General features: G+C 53.3%; 1 protein-coding gene across 2 annotated transcripts; it reads right to left on the bottom strand.

The window, feature by feature from the left end:
* Nucleotides 1–209: 209 nt before the first annotated feature.
* On the bottom strand, nucleotides 210–15,851 carry LOC108518356 (ATP-citrate synthase-like). 2 transcript variants are annotated; one of them, XM_017856632.1, is made up of 10 exons: nucleotides 15,671–15,851; nucleotides 10,482–10,663; nucleotides 9,206–9,328; nucleotides 6,071–6,133; nucleotides 5,357–5,547; nucleotides 4,838–4,917; nucleotides 3,259–3,389; nucleotides 2,339–2,457; nucleotides 1,331–1,467; nucleotides 210–577 (listed from the first exon to the last, which is right to left on the bottom strand). In XM_017856632.1, exons 2-10 carry the CDS (start codon nucleotides 10,638–10,640, stop codon nucleotides 456–458), a joined length of 1,125 nt encoding a protein of 374 aa, XP_017712121.1. In that variant the 5' UTR covers nucleotides 10,641–10,663; nucleotides 15,671–15,851; the 3' UTR covers nucleotides 210–455. The 2 variants fall into 2 exon arrangements, with proteins under 2 accessions (XP_017712121.1, XP_017712120.1); XM_017856631.1 differs by having other exon boundaries at nucleotides 10,482–10,667; nucleotides 15,671–15,842.
* Nucleotides 15,852–17,143: the final 1,292 nt, after the last annotated feature.

Here is a 17,143-nt window from a genome sequence, read left to right as displayed (position 1 = left end):
AAGGAAGGAAGGGAAGGAAGGAAGGGAAGGAAGGGAAGGGAAGGAAGGAAGGGAAGGAAGGAAAGGAAGGAAGGGAAGGAAGGAAGGGAAGGAAGGAAAGGAAGGGAAGGAAGGAAAGGAAGGAAGGAAAGGAAGGAAGGGAAGGAAGGAAGGGAAGGAAGGGAAGGAAGGGAAGGAAGGAAGGAAGGAAGGAAGGAAGGAAGGAAGGAAGGATGGATTGAGCCAGTGCTCCAAAGCATTGGTCCTGGGAAGGAAGAATGCAGAAATTTGCCTCCCATCCTTCAGGTGGGAAGAGTTATGGTCCAGCCTGGCAGCTGCTTGCCCAGAGACACACAGCGTCAGATGCGCAGCTCCTGTCCCAGTGTCTTCTCCACCCACTTAAGAGAACATGGGGCAAGAGCCCCCTACCTGACCTGGGAACTCATGGTAACTTGGCTCTGGCTCAAAATCTGCTTTCAAGGCCCCTTCCCTGCTTTCCCCAAACCACTTTCCCCAGAAACTGCTGTAGCTGTTACCTTGAATGTAGCAGCCACATTGGTGAAGTTTGCAATGCTGCCGCCAATGATGAGGATCTTGCCTGGATTTGGAGTGAGAGAGAAATCAAAAACAGTTACAGAGGTAGACTTGAGCATCTTCCCAACAATCCAACTGAGGAAGTTCTTGTTCCCCTGAATGAGCGTCCCCCATCTGCCAGGAGGTATTAGGGAGTGAGCAGGACAGTCTCTCCAGACATTCCACTTTATCAGCTCAACTCTCCATTACCTATGCCACCAGACAGGGGTCAGAACAAACCCATAGGAGCACTACATAACTCCTAACCGACATCCAAAAATCCAGGTTGGTTTCTAGATATCTCTGGAGGGAATCTCTCTCTCTCTCTGGTTCAAGGGAAGAGGAACTGGTTTGCAGAGACCCAAAACACAGGTGGCAAAGGGGCACTAAGAATCACAGAGGCCAGGTAATATAAGGTCACTGAGTTTATTGCAATCAGAGTTTATGGCAATCGGATTAACTGAGTTTACTGCAATTGTAGCAGACACATGCCACAGCCACCTCCTCCCCTGCACTTGTTTGTAGGGTTTTATCACACATCACCTCTTGCCCTCTCAGTCCCCTCCCAGTGATAGATGTGGTCCCTACCCTCTATGCAGTCAGAGAAACCAAGAACCAAAGTTCAATGATTAGCATCAAGTTGCAAAGGACCAGGACCACACACAGCCTTGGTGACTCCTCGGACGAAGCTGTCCCATTGCAGCACGCTGGGCTGTTCTGGGGAAGGGGGGACAGGGCTGTGTGTGCGCCTGTGCGTGCAGGCGTGCGCATCTCTCACCGTCTGGGTGCTTCTCTCGGGTCATGAGGGAGAGGATAGTCTTGGCATAGTCATAGGTCTGCTGCTCGCTGGGGGCGCCCGAGTACTCCCCATAGTTTGCCAGCTCGTTGACACCCCCTAGATCACAGATGGTATCGCTGCCAAGGAGACACAGAAGTCAGTGATGGCTCTCATACTTGGGGCAGGGGGTTGCAACCTGGTGCCTGGGAGGACACACGGATCCCTCAAAACACTGGAGTTAGCCTGTGGAACTGGCCTCTTGGGCCTCCAGCCCCCAGCTCCCATGCAAGTCTGGCCTGCAGGTTAACAGTGCTACATCAGACTCTCCTGGGCAGTGTGCTCTGCCAGCCCTAGGGCACTGGGGAGCCCTGGACAGACAATGGCAGGTAAAATGAACAATGAGCACCCCCTAACACAAAGACAAGAAAAATCACACACCGAAGAGTCCCTGACAGGTGCCCAAGAGGTGTGCTGCAGCCAGAGGAAACAGTGCCAGTCACACACAGAAGGGAATGGCAGATTGCACATATAGAAATGAGCAGGTATCTACCATGCTTAAAGTGAAAAAACTGCCTATTATTGTAAAGGGTGTAGAATATAATCCTAATATTTCTATAAAGCAAAGAGTATAAATATTTATATATGCTTGACAGGACATACAGTAACTTGCTAACTGGGGTGACCTGGTCAGGGAGGGGATGGGGAAATGGCCAGGCAACTTTCACTTTCTAGCTCGTTTTCTATATTTGCTGTACGTTTGTATGGAGCACACAGTTTTCACAATTAAAACTCAAAACAGCTTCATTTTGACACAAAAAAGAAAGTTATAGGAGACACTGAGAGCAGGGCAGGCCCTCGCCAACATCCCTCGAAGCCCTCTGGGACGCCACTGCTTTCCTCTGCCCCAAATTCCCACACCAAAGTGGCAGGACCCTACCCACCCAGGCCACACACATGTGGATGCTGGGTAGCTGGGCTGGCATCCCTTCAGCAACCCCCTTCAGTCACCTGTACACGACAGAGGCGCCACCCCCGGCCACCATGGTCCAGATCCTCCCCTTGGGGTTCAGCAAGGTCAGCTTCAGGCTTGCCCCACTTTTGGCATCTAGGTCTGCAATGTAGGCTTCCTGCGGACCAGACAGCAACAGGTAGGCCCTTAGGGTGCCCCCTTTACCAGGTCCCAGATCCTAGGACCCCTCCCCGCTTTCCCTGGAGGCCCACGAAGAGGTCACTAATCACCTTAATGGAGTGGGAAGGGGCTATGCAGGACCCCACATGCCTTGAAGACACTTGATGGCGTCTTCAAGTACCAAAACCACCCTTAGTCACAGTCACTGCCTGGGGACACACTTCCCATCTCCCTTCTCTGATGTCAAGTCCTTGGCCCTCTGCCTAAGTCCTGAGCCTCACCATGTCCCTCTGCTTAACCGTGACCTCACCCCAGCAGCTGCCTGCCCGGCCCATCACACGTGCCCCACCACCCCAGGACTCCCCAGGCCAGACTGTCTCCCAGCCCGGCCTCTTCCCTGGGCCTGGGGTACTTCCCAGAAAGTCCAACCCTGCTGTGAAGACTTCTCAGAGGACAGAGTGGGAAAGAGCAATTAAAACTCTCAGTGAGAGGCCGAGAGAATGACCTTCCGTCAGGATGAGGGGGAGCCACTTGGAATCACGGAGAGACAACAAATCAAGTGAAGAGTCGAGGGAGGCTGATTGAGAGAGAAATCTAAAAGGATTTCTGGCTGGGATTCAGAGGCTTGGCTCACTCCCACCCCCACCCCACTGGGGTTTTAAGAAAATTAAATGCTTCTCGGTCTTCCTTTCCCTGCCAAATAAACAGCTCATAAAGGGGAGCCAAATGCACATCAGAGATGAGTCACCTCCCCACCGCCCTCCCCCTAGTCCCCATCTCCTCTCTAAACCAGCCTTACCTCTGGATATGCCTCCCGCCCGAAGGGGGGAGGGAACTCGATGTCACCCCACTTCACTTTGCAGATGTAGTCGGCAGTGGCGTCCACCTTGGCCGCCAAGTCAAGGACATAGACTCCATCTTTGGTCACTACTTCAAGGGGGAGCAGAGGCAATCATCAGACACCGGCTCTGGGTAGAGACGACCACCAACCTCCAACCCCTCCACAAACACCGCTCCCATGGTGGCCCATTCAGGCCTCAGAACTCTCTAAGCTCAATAAGAAACCAGAGTGGCCCTTATGGAGACAGAGCTTTTCCCCATTAAAGGCAAAACAAATTCTACAAGGCCATTACCCTCTCCCTAACCTACAGGTAATGGGACATGGAGGTCTGTATTAGTTGCCACAGCAATTTTCAAACACCTTTACAAAACGCCACACTCCCTGCTTTGAGTATCTAACCGTGCGCAAACCCATGGTCTGGAAACTTTTTAAAAGTGTTTAAAGGTACCTGTTGCTGACAGAAGACCCCCCACCGGTATGCACATCTATGTCTCCCAGGGCCTGGCTAGGGGAAGCCACAGTGTCAGGTGGAGCAAGAGCCACGGGGTGCACTGGACTCTCAGTCAGCAGGATTCATTTATACTACTTCACTGGACACCCATCTTCCTCCTCCCCCAGGGCCATTTAGCTGATTGAGTTAGCACAAGGCCATCTGGTCCATTAGAGGGGCTGCATCCTCAGCTGGAATGATTTGATTTCTCGCCTTCTTGGACTTTGCCCTGAGAAGTCCTGGCCAGAGCCAGCCCACGCCACTCTCCCCCAACACCACCTGCTTCCTTCACATCCCAAGAGGCTGAGAATAAGCTCTTCCCAGCATCAAGGGTTAATGATTGAACAACTCCCACAGAGGGAGGCAAGTGTGGGGCCTCTGAGTGCACCAGGAAGAATGAAGGGCCAGAGGGTGAGAGCAGTGCAGAGGCTGCCAACCTCCTGCTGTCAGACAGCCTGACCTGGCACGAGGAGCAGCAGCACAGTCAGATCAAAACCAGGACTTCTGGCTGAGCATGGTGGCTCACGCCTGTAATCTCAGCACTTTGGGAGGCCAAGGCGGGCAGATTACCTGAAGTCAGGAGTTGGAGACCAGCCTGACCAACATGGTGAAACCCCGTCTCTACTAAAAATACAAAAATTAGCCGGGCATGGTGGTGGGCACCTGTAATCCCAGCTACTCAGGAGGCTGAGGCAGAAAAATTGCTTGAGCCCAGGAGGTGGAGGTTGCAGTGAGCCGAGATTGTGCCACTGTACTCCAGCCTGGGCGACAGGACAAGACTCTGTCTCAAAAACAAACAAACAAACAAACAAACAAAACAAAACAAAACAAAACAAAACAGGATTTCCCCACTTCAGAGCAAGTTAAGACCAAAGAGAGGTTGGAGTTGACTAAGAGAACTAGTCTTCTGAGAGCTCAGAAACAGGAACTGGCACTAAACAAGCATAGAAAGCCCTCTGCTTGTGCACATCTGTCTTGTGCTGACCTCTGGCAAGTGGGAGTCAGGTTGGGACCCTTGCCCCCTCCCAGCCTAGCACACCCAGTTACCAAGGGGATTGATCTCGAGGTAGGTGAAGTACAGGTCCTCGTAGAAATTGAAGAGGCCGGAGATAAAACTGGCCAGAATTCTAGATGTGGGAGGGAGAGAGGGACAGTTCATCCATCAGGGAGCAGCTCGGCAGCACCCCAGGCGCCCCACAGCAATCTCACTGCCACTGACAGCTCCATTTCCCAACACGCATCCCGCCAGCCCTTCCATCTCCTCTGCAACCCCTGCTCCCTGGACATCACTCTTCAGCCACTGAGGCGGAAAGGAGCTGTCAGGCGAGAAGCTGGAGGCAGAGGCGTCAGACAGACAGGGGCAAGGAGGTGAGGGACGCTGGCAGCATATTTCAGTCTGGTTGTGAGTCAGTCCCCGCCCTGCACCCAGCTGTCTTCCTCAGGACAGGGCTGTGCCTACCACCTGACACCCAGAGAGGAGACCGCTCTGCTCTCCCTGGTCTATGCCCAGAGCCTGTCAGTCTTCTCACCCCAACTGCCACCTCCCTACCGTCCCTCTTACTCAACTCTTTCTTGTCTTCAGGGGCGTGGACCAACAGGTGTTTTTTGATGTCCTCAGGATTCAGTTTCTCATCCACGCCAACAAGTAGCTTCTGGGCCTTGGCGTCCACATCACCCACATCCACACCCCCCTCATGGTGGAACAGGACGTAGTCCCCTTCTCGGGTGGCATAGATGCAGACATAGAACTCCTCCGCCTTGCAGGTGAAGAGACGGGATAGTGGGATTGGGGTTGGGGGGTGAAGCTGGTGAGAGGCGCTGAACTGGGGAAGATGGGGGGGCGTCTACCATGTACTGGGAGAGGAAACCAATTCCCATGGTCTCATTTTCTAAAACCCAGTAAAAAACATTCATCCAGAGACTTGTCCACCATCTTTTCCCCAAGGACAAGCAGAAGCAGCCACTAACCCACTGGCTGACGGTCCCGACTAAATCAGTGTGACTCCAGCTGAGGAATGGGGCCCGCCTGCAGGTCGTTCTCATCCCTGCACTGGGAAGTCTCCTTTGTTACCAGTCCTAACTCCTCCCTGCTGCAGACCAAGTCCTTTCCTTCCCCTCTGGACTCCTGAGTCCACAGCACCCTCAGATCCTCAGTGCAGCTTCAGGGACCCTGGTCCCTCTGACTGTCCTCATCAGCTTGACTTCTTTCATCATGTTATGGCGGACAAACCCAAAGTTCCAGGAGGGAGAAGACCCAGCCTGGAGCCGCCTCACACATACCTGACTGTGGGGGACGAAGGGCTCGATCAAAAAGTTCTTGAGGAAGCCTGTGGCCTTGCCAACCTACAGAAAATTGAGGGAAATGAAACTCGGAGGGATGGCACGTCTTGCCCCAGGGCAGAAGGAGGGACTGCACAGAGGCGGTGCCCAAGCACCCCCACCACCACACCCAGCAGAGAGACTTTTTCAGAAAAAATGGGGTCACAGATCCCTAAGCTCAGTAAGTCCTCATGAGATGCGCTTTCACCCCTTGCTCTGGTGCGAGCTGTGCCTGAACAGGCACACTTGCCCACTCTTGCCCACTCTTGGCCTCCTCTGGAGGGTGACACAGGACCTGCACAAGTGAAAGGGCTCCAACAAGTCACGGCTATGGCAGAGCTTGATGGGGAGGGGAAACAGGGTAGGAGGGAGATGACCATTCTGCTTCATGGGCCTTGAGGAAGGCACAGTGACTCAGCCTCAGGACATGGGTCCAGGAGTGGGGAATGGGTGGAGAAGTGGGGAGCCAGGGCTTAATCACGGAAACTTCTCCACACAGACTCTCCTGGCTGAGGACCACAGGCCTGCAGAGCTAATCAGTTTGAGTGATTCCCTGGCGGCGGCTGAGGCGAGACAGCCCTCATCCCAGTAAGTCCCAAACCCCCGGCCCGGCCTGTGCGTCACTGCTGAGTCAGGGACCAGACAGCAATCCATCAGAGGTAATGAGCCACTCCTGCTGGCCCAACGCTGCTGCCAGCTCAGATGTCTGATGTCCCCCACCCTCCCCTCCCAGAGGCCAGCAGAAGGAAGCAGGATGTGCTCCCTGGGGACGTGCTCAGCATCCCTCCCTCCCATCCCATCATCCTCTCTCCAAAGGCCTGGGAACTCAAGGGTCAGGGCACTTCATGCCTGGGTCCATGTGCAACTTCAAGGATCCCTCTTTACCCATGAAGGCTAGAAACTGGGAAATTAACATTAAGGGCTACTCTGAGGAAGCCCAAAGAGGGAGGAAGACATCTCCATCACCACCTTCATTGCTATACCCGAGGCAGTCAAGGAAGAGAACAGTTCATCCCTGGTAGAGTTTCACCCCAGACGAGCACCAGGCCCTTCAGAACCACGTGCTCCACAGAGCCAGGTGTGGATGGCACATTCTTCCCAGGCTAGGCCAAGCCTCAGCCCCACTCCCTCCCTCAGTCCTCCAGCTCCCTTGGGGAGTGAGAAGAAACACAATTTTATTTCCAGGCATTTCTTAGCCTTCCTAAACCATGCTTCACTCTAACTCTCTCATCTACATGGCTGAAATTCATCACCAAGCTGAGAGAAGTCAGTCATTGAATTTGGGCTTGGTGGCACACATCTGTAGTCCCAGTTACATGGGAGGCTGAGGCAGGAGGATTACCTGAGGCCAGGAGTTCGAGACCAGCCTGGGTAACATTCGAGACCCTATCTCTACAAAAAAAATTTAAAAAGCAGTCTGGCATGGTGGCATTCTCCTATAGTCCCAGATACTAAGGAAGCTGAGGTGGGAGGATAACTTGAACCTGGGAAGTGGAGGCTGTAGTGAGATATGAACGTGCCACTGCACTACAAACTTGAATGACAGTGTGAGACCCTGTCTTAAAAAAAATAAAGTAGGCCAGGCACAGTGCCTCACACCTATAATCCCAGCACTTTGGGAGGCCGAGGCAGGCAGATCACCTGAGGTCAGGAGTTCAAGACCAGCCTGGCCAACATGGAGAAACCTTGTCTCTACTGAAAATACAAAATTAGCCAGGTATGGGGTGCATGCTTGTAATCCCAGCTACTCAGAAGGCTGAGGCTAGAAAATCACTTGAACCTGGGAGGCGGAGGTTGCAGTGAGCCAAGATCCGGCCATTGCACTCCAGCTAGGGCAACAAGAGCTAAATTCTGTCTCAAAAAAATAAAAAATCAAAACAATTAGCCAGGTGTTGTAGCACTGTAGCCCCAGTTAACCAGGAGGCTGAGGTGGGAGGAATGCTTGAGCCCAAGACATCAAGGTTGCAGTCTAGCCTGGGCAACAGAGCGAGACCTGTCTCAAAAATAAATAAATAAAATTTAAAAAGGAACTGAATTTACTCTTCAACGTTATTAACTATGACATCCTAGGTTCTCGACCCAGTATGTCCTTCTGCCTACATGACTGTGTGTCTGCCTTTTTCATATTTTTTAATCCACACCTTAGGCACACATGCTATCACAAGCTACCATAACCCTTCCTTTTTGGAAACTGGAAAGAAAGGAGTTCTGAGAATGGGGCTGGGAGTGGTGGCTCACGCCTGTAATCCCAGCACTTTGGGAGGCCTGAGGTCAGGAGTTCCAGACCAGCCTGACCAGCATGGAGAAACCCCATTTCTAATAAAAATACAAAATCAGTCAGGCATGTTGGTGGATGCCTGTAATTCCAGCTACTCGGGAGGCTGAGATGGGAGAATCTCTTGAACCCGGGCGGCGGAGGTTGCGGTGAGCTGAGATCACGCTACTGCACTGCAGCCTCGGCAACAAGAGCAAAACTCCGCCTCAAAAAAAAAAAAAAAAAAAAAAAAACTCAGACCAGGCTGGGTGCAGTGCCTCATACCTGTAATCCCAGTATTTTGGGAGGCTGAGGCAGGTGGATCACAAGGTCAGGAGTTCAACACCAGCCTGGCCAATATGGTGAAACCCTGTCTCTACTAAAATTACAAAAATTAGCCTGCCATGGTGGCAAGTGTCTGTAGTCCCAGCTACTCAGGAGGCTGGGGCAGGAAAATCACTTGAACCAGGAGGCCAAGATTGCAGTGAGCCTAGATCACATCACTGCACTCCAGCCTGGGCAACAGAGCATGACCCTGTCTCAAAAAAAAAGAATCAGACCATTTCCACCTGGCTCTCGAATTACATTGAGGTTACCTCTGTGGCACATCTTGCCCAAACCAATAAAAGAAAGAAGTTTGGATGATGAGGGAGCTGGGAATGGGCACCAAGACTGGGCCTACTGCTGCTGGCCACCTGAGTGGATCAGCGCCACAGGACTTCTGTCTTCCCTGAGCTACAATGAGACTGGCTGTGGCGGTGAGCCACAGAACTGCTGACCTGGAGGTGACCATATTTGCTTCTGTTACCACACACGTTCACCCTGACCCCATGCCCACTCACTGTAGCTTCCTGTCCCAGTCGTGGCTTCAGCCAGGACTTGACCCCATCCAGAGTGAGGTTGACCCCAACGAGGCCAAGTTTTCCACGACGTTTGATCAGCTGGTCTGGCTTGACTACCAAGTTCTGGAACGAGAGTGGTTTGTATTTAGAGTGAGGAAGAATTAAATAAAGGGTAGTATTTTGGAGATCCAAATAGAGGACAGCAGGGATTGACTTCCCATTCACTCTGCTCCAAAGCCAGCCCCACCCATCCTTCAGGGTCAACTCTTGGATGCTTCCCCCACCTACCCTAGCCAATACTTTGCTTTTGACAACCAGGTATCTAGAGGCATTCATGCCCAGATGGAGCCTGGCACAGAGGAGGCGCTCAGCAAATACCTGCTGAGTGAGTCAGTGATTCCCTACCCTCCCTATGTGATACATTGGCTTCTTCATTCAACAGTAAGCCCCTCAGAATATGGACCAGAACCCGTGTTCCAAAGAGGAAAACAGAGAGACAGAGCCTTGGCGCAGCAAGGAACCTTAGAGATCATCTGGTCAACCCCATCCCTGTGCTTGAACCCCGTCTACAACAGGCCCAAGCAGCAGCCCTAACCACTCCTCATACATCTCCAGGACCAGGAAACTCCCTCCATCCCTTTGTGGTAAGCTGTCTCCTAATGGGAAGAAACCCCACCACTAGTCCTAGGCTTGCTCTCTGGGCCCTGCAAGGAAATCTAAGAGCTTTCTAACAATGGCCCTGCAGAGATCTCAAGAAGGAGCCTCTATTCCATGCTGACCCTCCAGGGTCAGGGCCATTCTTCACAAAGTACAAGGTCACTCTTCCTAACTGCCTTGATACATTCCTGATATAGTCCACTTAGGGGAGGAGAGGACACATACCTACTTTTTACTGAGCACCTACCATGTGCCAGGCACCAAGGACGCTAAATGCGTCTTGCTAATCCTTACAGTTCAGAGTAAGCATTATCCCATTGGAGAGATGGGGAATCTAAAACTCAAAGAGGTGAAATGGCTTGCCCCAGGCCACATGGTTAATAGACACAGCTGTGATTTAGACACCAGTTTGACCAGTTTCAAGCCCATGACAGGGTATACCATGCTGGGGTACCTCAACATGCAGGGCTCAGCGTGAACACAAACCCTGCTCAGCCCATGGCATGCTTCCCACAGCTGCTGCCGGCAGCCTCCAACCCCGTGACCCCACCCGCATCTGCAACAAACCAATGGCTTTCTCTTCCTCAGACCCCAGGCCATTCGTGGAGGCAGGGCTCACCTGGCTGAGCAGCCAGGGGTGGTCCTGCAGCAGGCGGCCCCAGTCTGTGTCAGGAGTGACCCGAGCATACTTGAACCGATTCTGGATGGCTGAGGTGGTGCAGATGAACTTGTAAAGGAGTTCTTTGCCCGTCTGCTCTGAAATTGCCTTGGCCGACATGGCTGCAGAGGGACCTGCTCTACCTGTCTGGGAGAGAGGAGCTGGTCAGAAGGGGGCAGGCGGGTGGAGACACTATCTTCCCCAGCAGGGCAGACCCACTTCCAGTTGCCCCCAGACAATAAAACCAGATCTCAGCGTTTCTCAAGAGGAAGGAAAGAAGGCTGTCCCAGAAGGAGGGATGGAAGAGAGATATCAAGCAGCACTTTTGCCAGCAGAGGAAGAAGATCCAGAGACAATGGGTGAGGGAAGATAGAGAAAAACAAAGGTGCCATTTGCCCTGGGACTCTTGCCTCACCCTGCCCCATTCCCTCTAGGCAAACTAGCTAACCCACAACCACACTCATCCTGGAGCAAAAGGCAGCTGGCTAGGAGGCCAGAAATACCAGTGCTTTGACCCAAATCTGAGTGCTGGTCCCATTTGAGGTGGGTAGAGACATTGAAACACCTTTCTGTTCTCTGACCAGTTCAGAATACGGCTGGAACTGCAAAAGGCTAGCCTTTCTCTCCCTACAGGTTTCATCTCCCCCACACCCAGATTTACCCTTACACATACCCTTACACACCACCAGGCCAATGGCCAAGCCAGCAAGTTTACTTAGCCTCAAACAGGGTCACACTCCCAGGTCTTGGGTAGGAGGGGAGTAGGGGAGGGGTGAGGATCATCACAAAGCTCTTTTCTCCTCTTTTCTCCCGGACACTAGCCTCCCAACTCTGAGTATGGGGCAGATAAAGGGCAGGGAAACTGACCTTTAGTACATCCCACCCGCCCCACTGAGTCATCCAGCTGCTAATTTAGAGCAAAACTCACTAAGCAAAACAGAGGCCTCTCTGGGGACCACCCTGTAGTGGTCACTTCTAACTGAGCCAGACTGAGAGGAGGAGGAGGAAGAGGCAGAAACTATCCTCCATCACATGTATAAGGAAACTCATCTTGGAGTTCGAGGCTACAGTGAACTATGATTGCACTGCTGCACTGTAGCCTGGGTGTCAGAGCAAGACCTTGTGTCTAAAAAAAGATAAAAAGAAACTCATCTCATATGAGCTCTGGGAAGTACACTGAGATTGACAACCCCATCTCTGAGATGGGGAATAAAATCTCAGAGGGGTTAGGATAACTTGCCCAAGAAGCCCACCTAATAATAAGCAAGGTTGTGACACAAGACTCGAACCCAAACCCTCTTACACCTAGGTCCCCAGAAAAATCCACACCAGCCTGAGAAAAGACCATTTTTCCAAGAGCCAGGCCCATGTGTCCTTTTCACTTCAAAGCATCTATGACAAGAATTTCGTCATCTCCCCTCCCCACCACTCTGTCCTGATACATCCATCCTCCTGTGGGCAACTCAAGGAGTGAGCTGGGGAGGGGAATGGAGGGAGGTGGATATGGGAATTCAGGCCAAGAGCTTGACTGGATCAGGAAAAGTCACTGCCGTCTCCCCCACCAAGGCCCAGAAGCAAAGCTGTTGAATTTGCTGGGGGAGAAAAAAGTCAAGTACAAATAAAGGAGGGCAGAGTAAAGGAGCCCACTGGTTTAAACGTGCTGGAAGCTGGGTCTCCATTCCCAGTTCAGAGAAGGCCAACATTCCGGGGGCCACGTTGCGCCCCCTCCCAATCAACCAGGCTGGTGGGGCTTCAGGTTCTAATCCTGGCTTGGCTGCCTCTGTCAGCCTCCCAGTTAGTATCCAGCATGGCACAATGTGTGTATTCAGTCTGGTATCTGAATAAATTGGGGTAGCTGGGAAGGGGCTCAGAGATGTTCCCTTTTCTGGCCTTCCCCTGGAATTACTTGAGACTCCTTCTCAATATAAGTTTCCAGAGATGCCTGGACCAGCCCCACTGCCCCACGGTCCTCCACCCCCCACCCACTGCTCCATTTCCCAATCTTCTTGACTCAGACCAGAAAAACTGGTCCTGAAATGGAATGGGTACACCCCCCACCCCTCTTCCAAAGAGAGTGCAGCCCAGGGCAGATCAAGGCACACTCAGAGAGGAGGGGGCAGTGGCTGACCATCCTCAGCAATTCAGACTCCTTCCATAACTCCAGGGGAAAGGAAGTCCCTGGGCAATGCCTCTCTAGAAGAAAAGTCTGAGACTCCCGGTACAACAGTCCCCTGAAGCTGGCACCTCCAAAACAGACAAAAGACCCAACTTTGGAAAGGACAAGGGAGAGAAAACAGACCCCCGCAGCTGAGAAATCAGTTTTCTTGAGACCCAGATCAAATTTCCGGTCCAAGAGTCCATCTCCATGGGGTCTTTGGAAGGAGGATAGGAGAGAAGATACAAGGGGATGATACAGGATAGAAAACAACATTTGCTAGTTTACCAAAACAAGAGATTTGCCACTAGAGCATTCTGGCTTAGAGAGGGTAGGTTGAGACAAGGAATATATACAGCATAATAAAAAAATGGTCTCTGCAAATTCACCAATACAGAGAAGGCAAATGGCTCACAAACCCAGGGAGTGGACTCAGCAGAGATAAACTGCAACTTTAATGGTTCAGTGAGGTCTTTTTTTTTTTTTTTTTTTTGAGGAGTCTCGCTATGTAGCCCAGGATGGAGTGCAGTGGAGTGATCTCGGCTCACTGCAACCTCAGCATCCCAGGTTCAAGTGATTCTCCTGTCTCAGCCTCCTGAGTAGCTGGGATTACAGATGCATGCCACCACGCCCAGCTAATTTTTTTGTATTTTTAGTAGAGACGGGGTTTCACCACGTTGGTCAGGCTGGTCTCGAACTCCTGACCTCATGATCCACCCGCCTCAGCCTCCCAAAGTGCTGGGATTACAGGCATAAGCCACTGTGCCCAGCCTTCAGTGAGGTCTTAAAGTCTCTCTAAGGCAGTGGCTCTTAATCTCTTTGAGTTCTCAGACTCTTGAGACTGAAGAAAACCCCAGAAAAATGTACACAAATCCAATTGTGCATATCATTTCAAGGTGCTCACCTGTGACAATGATCCAATGGCCCACAGACTGACCACCAGTTAAGAACATTTGCGGCTGGGCGCAGTGGCTCACGCCTGTAATCCCAGCACTTCCGGAGGCCCAGGAGGGCAAATCACGAGGTCAGGAGTTTGAGACCAGCCTGGCCAATATGGTGAAACCCTGTTTCTACTACAAATACAAAAATTAGCCGGGCATGGTGGTGCACGCCTGTAGTCCCAGCTACTGGGGAAGCTTGAGGCAGGAGAATCGCTTGAACCCAGGAGGCAGAGGTTGCAGTGAGCCAAGATCTACTGCTGCACTCTCCAGCCTGGGCAACAAAGCGAGACTCCATCTCAAAAAAAAAAAAAAAAGAATATTTGCTCTAGTGGAATGAGCAAATACCTACAAATACCTATCTGGGTTTGGGAACTTCCCCCCCAACATCTTAGTCTGCCTCCACAGTAGCTGAATGTGCTGTCAAACTAGTGACAGATGATTGGGCTGAGCTTGGACTCCAGGAACTGTTACTTGGTAACAGCTAAATGTGTAAACCATTTGGGGGAAATCATGCCAAGGAACCTGAAAACACACACATACACATATTCTCTAAGGGTGGGGCCTTCTGAGCTGAATGGGGTCTTTTCTGCAGACGGGTGAGTGACCCAGAATTGAGTTCACTTTTAACAAACACTGAGAGAAGCACCCCACACAGGAGGCTGAATGAAAGAGGGCTGTTCCCCAGGACACACCCCTGGGACACAGCCAGTGGAAGGGAATCACTGGGGATGCTACTTAGGGTGCCTCCGGGAAAGACAAAAACACTCATTTGAAGGTTAGTATCTGCAGGATTGGGATTTGTTTATTTATTTATTTACTGAGAAGACAGGCAATCCCTGGAGGATATTCTAAAGAGGCAGAATTCTGTCAGTGCCTCCTACTGCGGCAGACATAGTGTCAGAACGGGGATGGAGCCATCAGCTGCCCAGTGTCTGAGGGCTCTTCCCACTACCACCCCGTAAGCTGTTTAGGAAGGTTTCTAAAAGGTGAAAATCATCCCTTTGGGCAACTGGGACCTACCAGCTGTCCCTCAGCCCACATTTTAGTTCAGCTGAGCCAGCTGAAAACACAGCAAAGTTAAGGCTGGAGAGGAGTAGGTTAGCCGACCAAACTGTGCTGTGCACTTTTCCTTATCATCTCTTCCAAAATCCTCTTCCCAGGAAGACCTCCAGGGACCCCGTAACGGCAGAACTCCTTGGCACTGCACGGTATCTGCCAAGGTTGGAGAGAGCGGCAGGCGGTGGGACTGGCCCGTTGCCTGGCTCGACAGGAGGGCGGCGGCAGCAACCTCCAGCCCCCTGAGGTCCTTTCCCCGGCCAGGCTTGGCCTCAGCTCAGGGGTGGGGTGGTACCCCGGCCATCTGTCGCTTAGGGGCTGGACTCGACGGCACCTCCAGTGCGAGGAGGGTCCTTTCTGTGAGATTCCAGTCCTAGCGGCGAGGCGAGACGAGACGAGACGAGACAAGGCCTCGGGCACCCTGGGGCAGCCTGGTCCCGCGTTGCCCGCCCCGGAGGTGCTCCCAGCTCGTTCCCTCCACCTGGGCGTGGAGCTCAATTCTGTCCCCACAGAACCAAGGGAAGGGCCTGAGCCCGGCCAGTGAGGGATCGGAGTGGGACCAGTCGCCACCGCTTTCTCTACTTCCCGTCCCGGCATCCGATGGAGGAACCCGGATGGGGCCAAAAGGCGGCCCGATGAGCCCGAGGAGCCTCAATAGCTGTGCCCGGGAGGGGTGAGGCGCGCCAGGAGGGGGCCCATGCAATGTGGGAGAGGGAGGAGAAGCACGGACGGCTGCAAGCCCCGCGCAAACCCCCAGGAACTGGAATATGTGTGTCCCACGCGGGGGGAGGGGAGGGGCGTCGACACGCGGCCACCGGCCGGGACCCCTGGCGAAGGCTAACCTAAAGCTAAGACCCTCAGAACTTCCAAGCAGGTGTAGGGAGGGCGCGTGGGCACCGAGCCCGCGTCGGAGAAGGCGGTTCCGGGTTGGGGAAGGGAGGCAGGAAGCTCCTAAGGCGAGCGGGCTCCAGCCAGCGAAAACAGCCTCCCATGCTCACCTCTGCGAAAGTCCGTACGCGGCACTTCCTCCACACGCCCGACGAATCCCGCAAAATCCGGAGCGCTCCAACAGCCGGTACCTTCCCGGGATCCGGCTTTTGTCCCGGCCCAGCCGGGCTTCTCCCCGCCCCCATCGGCTCACGGCGACAGCGGCCCCGCGATTGGCCACACGCGTTCCCTAGCCTGAGCGCCAGGGCTCCTCCCAATTCGCTGCCGGCATGGCCCCGCCCCACGAGGGCGGGCCCCGAGGCCTGCTGGGACTTGTAGTCCTGCTGGCTCGTCCACCGCTTCTTGGGAGCCGGCGGGGCCGGGGCGGGGCAGGGGGCGGGGCCGAGGGCGTGGCCCCGGGTGGGGAGATGGGTCGGGCTATGATAAGAGGAGAACGCGCGGGGCTGGGGGGCTGTGGTCTGACCGCTTGGGGGGCTGGAAGGATTGCCACTTGGGGAGTTGGGGGAGGGGAGGATGGGATGTTAGTCCAGCTGGCTGTAACGCAGCTTTGGGACCTGGAGTCCCCTTGCTCCCTCCCTTGGGAGAAACGGACGTCTGCATTTGCACCGCACTGAACCCGACTGCTTAGACAGTCTCTTTAAGCAGCCGTGGCTGGCAGGCCGCTTTCCATTAGCACGTGGCGCCTCTCCCCTCCCTAGACTCTCCTCCCTGAGCCGATGGGGCAAGGCTGAGCCGAGGCTAATAGAGCATACTTCCCAGTGTGGGATAGGGCAGGGGCAGCGGTAAGCAAGTGGTGCAGGCACAGCGCCGTCCGTCCCACTCACCTACTCGCCTCAGCATGGATTAGGGCGGAGCTAGGAATTCAATGGGAGATTCCAGCGCAGGGCTGGAGCCATCTCTGACAGTCTCTTGCTCCCACTAACCCCAGGCTTAGACACTGTAATGAATGAACTGCTGTCTCCCCCTTCTCTATTACCTGAGACAGATTGTATTTTCCAAACCAAAAACTGGGACATCCAGTCTGACAGGTGCTGGTGAACTTGTGGGGCAGAATACCTGAAATCAGTCCTGGAAATCAGGACATGTATTTACCACTCTGACATGCAGGAGCCTCCCTCCCTACTTGCACCCCAACCCTGTAGGTCGGAGCTGGTCCCTAAGCCTAACAGCTGTCTAGCTCCAGGAAAGAGGCCAGAATCATCCACTGATCGGCTCAGGTGAAGAGGTCAGTCCAGAATGTAGGGAAGCAGCAGGCCTGTGTCCCTGCCAAGCACTTTGGGTCATACTCACACTGCAACAGTGTTGCGACACTTCCAGACAAAATCTTCTCCAAGACCCCCTCCCCCAATGCTGTTGCTGCCAGGAGTAAGGTAACTGAACTTGCTACCCATGCCTGAACCAAGTGTTATCTGATGATGTCCTTTCTGGTCCCTTCCCTCCCATTCATCTTTTTGAAATAGCAGTTCCCTATTACCTCTCTTCTCTTGTCCTAAAATGGGGGTGGCCAGGCATGGTGGCTCACA

Source organism: Rhinopithecus bieti, unplaced genomic scaffold (assembly GCF_001698545.2).
Source record: "Rhinopithecus bieti isolate Rb0 unplaced genomic scaffold, ASM169854v2 scaffold_44695, whole genome shotgun sequence".
Lineage (NCBI taxonomy): Eukaryota > Metazoa > Chordata > Mammalia > Primates > Cercopithecidae > Rhinopithecus > Rhinopithecus bieti.
This window is presented reverse-complemented; position numbering and strand designations above follow the sequence as displayed.

What these genes read in the sequence shown, in the direction of transcription:
- LOC108518356 (XM_017856631.1), bottom strand. Translation starts at nt 15,805, where the DNA reads ATGGGGGCGGGGAGAAGCCCGGCTGGGCCGGGACAAAAGCCGGATCCC. An exon ending in ACCCCTGGCTGCTCAGCCAG is followed by an intron (nt 9,329 to 10,481) that starts GTGAGCCCTGCC and finishes CTCTCGTTCCAG; the next exon opens with AACTTGGTAGTCAAGCCAGA. An exon ending in CCGAGAGAAGCACCCAGACG is followed by an intron (nt 578 to 1,330) that starts GTGAGAGATGCG and finishes CTCCAAATCCAG; the next exon opens with GCAAGATCCTCATCATTGGC.